Source organism: Raphanus sativus, chromosome 4, assembly GCF_000801105.2.
Source record: "Raphanus sativus cultivar WK10039 chromosome 4, ASM80110v3, whole genome shotgun sequence".
NCBI lineage: Eukaryota > Viridiplantae > Streptophyta > Magnoliopsida > Brassicales > Brassicaceae > Raphanus > Raphanus sativus.
Window position 1 is genome coordinate 5,100,168 of NC_079514.1, and position 6,481 is coordinate 5,106,648.

The 6,481-nt window shown below is 32.3% G+C and overlaps 1 protein-coding gene across 2 annotated transcripts; it reads right to left on the bottom strand.

The window, feature by feature from the left end:
* Positions 1–2,495: 2,495 nt before the first annotated feature.
* On the bottom strand, positions 2,496–3,859 carry LOC108831314 (V-type proton ATPase subunit G2). Of its 2 annotated transcripts, none has more exons than XM_018604870.2 (4): positions 3,728–3,859; positions 3,271–3,369; positions 2,970–3,070; positions 2,496–2,863 (listed from the first exon to the last, which is right to left on the bottom strand). In XM_018604870.2, the coding sequence occupies exons 2-4, from the start codon at positions 3,356–3,358 to the stop codon at positions 2,720–2,722; spliced, it is 333 nt and encodes a 110-aa protein (XP_018460372.1). In that variant the 5' UTR covers positions 3,359–3,369; positions 3,728–3,859; the 3' UTR covers positions 2,496–2,719. The 2 variants fall into 2 exon arrangements, with proteins under 2 accessions (XP_018460372.1, XP_018460373.1); XM_018604871.2 differs by having other exon boundaries at positions 3,271–3,373; positions 3,728–3,830.
* Between the last annotated feature and the right edge of the window lie 2,622 nt (positions 3,860–6,481).

A 6,481-nucleotide genomic window follows, 5' to 3' on the forward strand; every position in this document is an offset into this window, starting at 1 on the left:
AAAAAATAAATAACAAAAAATATGTACACATGAATTTCGCAATGGAGACTAAAGGCCATTTTAACTTCCCAAGGCTAGAAAAGCAAAAACCGATGCCCCAACATTTTAATTTCCAAAATTATAAAACGAGTAAAGAATGTCACTGATAGAGAGGGACATAATTGGGAAGTGTAAAAGAATAAAAATTGTGGGAACTTGTTGCTGCAGTATTAACTCTTCAAGCCCCAAGAGAAAACAAAGCAACTAAGTTTGTCGTCAAGCTTACTCATTTTCTGTTTTTTTTTCTTGGTAAAATGTTAATACTAAACCCTAGCCATCTAAATAATCGACAAAGCCCTACTTGTAAATTGCAATTTGCAACCGCCAATTCCCAAAGTACTGTATAGAGAACAGAACTATGAGAAGGAGGGGAAGACTCAAATAAAAATGAAAAGAAAACATGTACATGATTAACACCTTTTGGGTTAATTAATGGTAGTAGATTAATAGATAAAAGAAAGCCTAACTTTTTCCAGGGTTCATCAAGTCAATCATGGTTAACCTAGAAAGATGGTTATTTGAAGCGGAGCAATTGAAGATCGCCTTATGCAATAGAGAGTTATGAAGAAAGTAAGAGATACCAGATCTGAATATCCCCACACCGTGGTCATATTCTTCTACATGTAAGACCAAAACATAGAAACCCAAGATATCAAATGTTTATTTTACCAGACATATACATATGGTTAGATATGTCTCTAAGACAATAATTTAAATGAAGAGCGATTGGAAATTCAAGACTGAACCAGAATCTTAGAATACTAAAAGGAGGGAGCTCCCTTCAGTCCAATCAGAGAGAATCAATGATCCAATTTGTCTACCACATCATTCATTCATTTAACGAGGCTAAGTTGAAATCTTGGTGACTCGGTATTTGGATGAATGAGTCGGAAGCTAATTGGATCATATCATGATCTGTGAATGGACTAAAGGAAGCTCCCTATCTATCTATATTCCTACAACATCAATTTCAAACAGTGATTTTAGATGATGTTCTCCGTACAAATTACAGGTATAGTAACTAGATCGTGTATGTGTGTACGCTATATATCCATGGATCTAGAACCCTAGCAAGCCGGAAAGCATGATCTTGAAAAATATGCAGCAAGGTTTGAAGGAAAACAAAAAAACCCTAGATCTCATGTAAAAGTTAAAGCAATCGTATATGGATCTTTTGACAAGAATAACTCGTATGTGTGGATGTATGCAGGATAGAAAATAGGAGAGATCGATAAGAGAGTGTGTAAGAAGATAAGATTGATATAAAAATTAGAGAGATACGATGATGGTATGTATGCATGTATTGGATGGAGAGAATTGATGAGAGAGGTGGAGTTTGAACAAAAGAACAGTTGATGGAGAGAGAAAGATAGAGAGCATCTGACTATGCAAAATAAAATTTATCGAAGGATGCAAGAAATATACAATGGATACAACTTACTAGTATGCAAAAGTAGTGATGGGTCTTTTATAAGCTCCAAATCGTGTACTTTTTAATATTAATTTTGTAGGAAAATAAAATGAAATTAAGTATATAGATTTTCTTTACTTCATTAGTACGTGGACTTGGACACAAACACAAGATAATGTAGGAAACTGGCCATTGTTTAATGCCTAGAGGTTCAAAGCATTTCCAATAAAGGTTTTCAACATAAAATATAAATATATTTAAATATTCTTACAAGTATAAAATACGTTAGATCTTCTCAATTGTTTTTACTTTTTTTTTTGTCAACGGTTTTTCTTCATTACTCTAAAAGCAGATCAAACATTTTTTGTAATACAAATAGAAGCTAGAGCAGTTTTGGCAAGGCCATCAGCTATAACATTTGCTGATCGAGAGATCAAAATAAAAGATAAGGTTGAGAAGAGAAGAAAGAGGTGACTAATATCATAAAAAAGTCCCGCTATCTCATTCAGAACCGTCCCTGTACGCAGGGCTGATACGAAGACACTCGAGTCCGACCGTATTTGGATGGAGGAGAAGCTTGCACTGGAAGCTTGCTGCAAAGCACCACGAACAGCCAGCGCTTCCGCCGCTAACGTAGAGCCAACATGAGATCGTGAGCCTGCATCTCTCTGCTCCACGCCATTCTTCTTATCCTGTATAAACCAACCAAAACCAGCACATTTAGAATCAGCATTCCATGCTCCATCAACCTAACACGTCGGAATTGTTTTTACTTATAAAGTAATCCCCTTTCTCCGAGTTTCTTTTGTATCTTCTCACTTGTTTTTACTTATAAAGTATAATTGTTTCTCTTGAATGGCTTAGACAAATATTAATCACCCTCGGTGGATCTTGTAGAACTGGTTTTATCATGGATCACTCTTGAATGCCTACACCTACGTCATCGACCATATTCGGTTCATTTGGCTAACACATGCAATGGTAACACTGTTACGACCCTCTGAATCGGACATTCATTCTTACAACATTCTTGATGAAAACGAAATATCCAATGGGGTTCCCTTTATTCTGAATATTACAAACACAAAAGTCAAGTCTTCTGGAGAGATGAATACAACAACAACTCAAGGCTGAAAGTGAAAATCAAATAGCAACAGTTGAATGAAACCCGGAATCCACCAAACAAGTAAAAGAAACGAATGAATAAATCCACTCAAAATAACAATTCACACCATCTTAAAGACGTACGAGGATGGTATATATATATCATCAGTTGTTGACAGTGGTGACATGTTTGAGAAGCATGTCCACAACATCTCTGGAAATCCTGGAAGCTTCGTTCTTCAACTGCTCGATCTTCTCATCGGTCTCTTGCTCAAGCCTCTTCACGTTTGCACCTGAATCTCCACTGGTCTGTTTTTTATTTTATTATTCAGCAGACAAGTTTTCTCATCAAATAATGTGTAAAAGAAAATAATCACATTTATAATGTCTTTTAACCATGAGTATTTTTTCTAACCTCTTCGAGCTTCCTCTGGAAACCATGCTCAGTACTGGTTTTGTGCTCAGCAATCTCTGTTTCAGCTTCTTCCTTGGCTTGCTTCAGTCTCGCCATTTTTGCTGCACAAACCAAAAACATATACATTCTTTCAGTGATAAGTTCCCAATCTCTAAAAAAAAAAAAAAAAAAGTTCCCGATCTAAAGCTAGTCAAACCAAAGTCATTATCATGTCTATAATGAAGGTAGAAACCAATCGGATGCAAAGATCATAAAGCGTTTCAGACAGAATGAGAGAATACAGACAGAGGTTGTGAGTTACCGGTCCTAGCAGCATTAACAATCTGCTGAGCTTCCTGTTCAGCAGCAAGCAGTTGCTGGATCCCTCCATGATTACCAGTTGACTCCATGTTTATAAGATCTGTCTTTTCGAATCAAAGAACATCACAGATCATCGGATTCAAACAAAGAAGATCCAAAAAAAATATGCAAACTTTCAATAAAGTCAACGATCGCATGAATCTAAAACAAGATCAAATCATGATTTTGACAAAAGTGTAGAGAAAGAGTCAAAGCAGAGATCTGTAAAGCCCATCAAACAAGAATCGCAATTCAGCACTACTCAGAATCAAAATGAGATCTACTTCGATCCCCAAATTTTTACAAACTAGTTCAAATGTGAAGCAATCAAAGACGATGATGCATAAAGGAATTGGACCATCTCGCAAAAACACGATCACTATATAAATGCAATCCCAAAATGTAGGGAGGAGACGTACCTGGTTTTGCGAGATTGGAGAGAAAGAGAAGAGAGAGAGAGAGAGAGATGATTTGATGAATGACTCAAATGTTTTAGATCGTGTTGAAATTCATATACAAGGAAAGAGATTCAGATATGATTTCCCCCCACGTTAACATGGACCTGATGAAACCCAATACTGTACACTCTTTACATGTTAGGCCTGTTAATATTTTAGTGGGCCTGTTTCTTGATCGTTTTTCTTAATGTAAAATCCTTGTTAATATACTCTTTGATCGTTTTTCTTAATATACAAATCCCAAAACAAGTACTTAATGATAAAGTACTAAAACTAGCATTCGTTAATGGATATAAAATAACTAAAACTTAGAAATATGTCAATAGATATTTGGAAATGTTCTTTTATAAATTTATTTACATATAACTCAAATTCATAAAGACTTAGGAATATGTCTATACTTATTTATCAAAGGTTTACTGAAATTTTAGGAATATGTTATACTTATTCATGAATGCTTTTTGAAAAATTTATAGGAAGATGTTATACATATATAAGAAAGTATTTTTAAATATATATAATTTAAATTCAGCAAGATATTCAAAAATATATAATTATGAATGCTTCCTAAATGTATATTTAAGAATGTATTTTTAAGTACACATTTATGTAAGTTTTCCTAAATTATATGAAGATATTATACATATATGTATCACTATTTTCATATACTTTAGGAATATGTTATATATATTTAGTAATGTTTTCCTAATTTTGCATATAGTTCAAATTCATGAGATATCAAACATATTTAGGAGGATTTTTCTAAACTCTTGTGGAAAAATATTTTCTAAAAGAGAAATTAAAAAAATAATTTCAAAAATTATATTCTAAAACAAAAAAAAACTTTCAATTTTAATTTTTTATAAATATGTAGTAAGTGGATATAATTGTTATTTACTAATTTAATGAATGATAAATTAATCACTTTGGCCATTATATGCTACTTTGAAAATAAATACTTATTTTATGGTTATTTGAAGTCATTTCTCTATTATTTAATATAGAATCACAAGCATCTATATAGCAATTTTTTCAATAATTTTCGAAAATTAATATAATAAAATAATAAATTGCTTAAATATCTGAAATTTGAGAAATCGATCAGATAGTTTTTCAAAATTTCTTATTTGATAAGCTATTAGGTTGAATTTTGTAATTTGAGATATCCAATTAATTTTTAAGAAACTAGCTACAAAGTAACTCTTTCTTCCTAACTTAATACTACTTTATTTCTTCTTTTTCTACCTTTGTATTTTCTTCTTGTAAATCTATTAAACACCGTTGAGTACTGGACATACTCTCGTTTTTGTTTCTTCTTTTTCTACCTTTGTATTTTCTTCTTGTAAATCTACTAAACACCGTTGAGAACTGGACACACTCTTGTTTTTGTTTCTTCTTCTATTTGTTACTACTGTACTAACACCAATTGAATCCGCAATCTCAGCTATGTCCTATGTGCATCTCGTCATACATACGGGATACGAATGAGTTTATTAGGTTGGCCTAGTTGAAATACAAAAAAAAAAGTGTAAATAAACTACGTCATCGGTTTGGAGGAAAGTCTATGCATGTATGCTCATTATGACGACTCACATATTTTTATTTGTTCGTATTCATTATTTAACGTATAATGATTGGTGAATACTTTGTCACCCGTCGTATCTAAATCTACTTAAAAGTCTCCAGTCTTTGTTTTCTTTGCGAAATTTGATGGTGCTTTTGCGTGTATTCACAGAAAAAGAGATAAATTCTGTGAAAATGGATATTGCTCGAGTTGATGATATAAGTCCACAGTGGAGAACAAGAAGTGAATAAAGTGAATTATTTCTTCTTCCGACGATTTGTGTCACTAATTAAAGAATTGAATAGTGCAATCCTATCCGTCGGATTATCTTATCAAAACTCAAAGTTGAAAATTAAAACGGATTATGGTTTAGTTTAAATACTAAGACTTGCTAAGGTATTATCATCAAGGAATTGGTTGACTCTGTCGGATGAAAGCGATTTATACGACTACTCAGAGCCGTGCTTACTAGTTTATGAAAAAGGCGATTGTTTTAGGCCCCATCTCTAGCACAAGTTTTTTTCTTCTTGTCAGCATCTCTAGCACAAGTTTAGAGGCCTCCAATTTTAAAATTTTGTTTTGATTTTAGCCATTATATTTTACTGTTACATATACATCAAATTTTCCTCTATGGATTTTTAGATTTCTAAATATACATCTTATATAGTTTAATTTTATAGCATTTTATATAGTTTTTTTTTTTACAATTCTCTAAGTTTACAGTTGTACACTTACGCTTAATATAGTTTGATTACCATAAAATAAAGATATATGGACATAGTTTTCCTTTCTGCTATATAATTATTTTTTTTTTTTTATATGTTTCACCTCTCACTAATTTTAGTGCTATATAAATAATATTATAAATATCTATTATATTTGTTACTCTTAAGTTTATTGTATTCCCTACAATTATTTTATAATATTTTACATGTTAATAACATTATTACGTTGAATTTTGCCTTAAACCCCAAGAAAGCTAGGTACGACAAACTACTAAGTAATTGTTCTATCCATTTAAAGATCTAATAACAAAGAAATGAACTTTAGCATCACGTCCACGACTCATTGGTGCTTTCTTTTCCAACGTGTCGAAAACCCCACCATCTTTTTGTATATTGCGGACTCGTAATTTCTTGATTTGTTATAGT

What these genes read in the sequence shown, in the direction of transcription:
- LOC108831314 (XM_018604870.2), bottom strand. Translation starts at nt 3,358, where the DNA reads ATGGAGTCAACTGGTAATCATGGAGGGATCCAGCAACTGCTTGCTGCT. An exon ending in TGTTAATGCTGCTAGGACCG is followed by an intron (nt 3,071 to 3,270) that starts GTAACTCACAAC and finishes TGGTTTGTGCAG; the next exon opens with CAAAAATGGCGAGACTGAAG. An exon ending in TCCAGAGGAAGCTCGAAGAG is followed by an intron (nt 2,864 to 2,969) that starts GTTAGAAAAAAT and finishes AATAAAAAACAG; the next exon opens with ACCAGTGGAGATTCAGGTGC.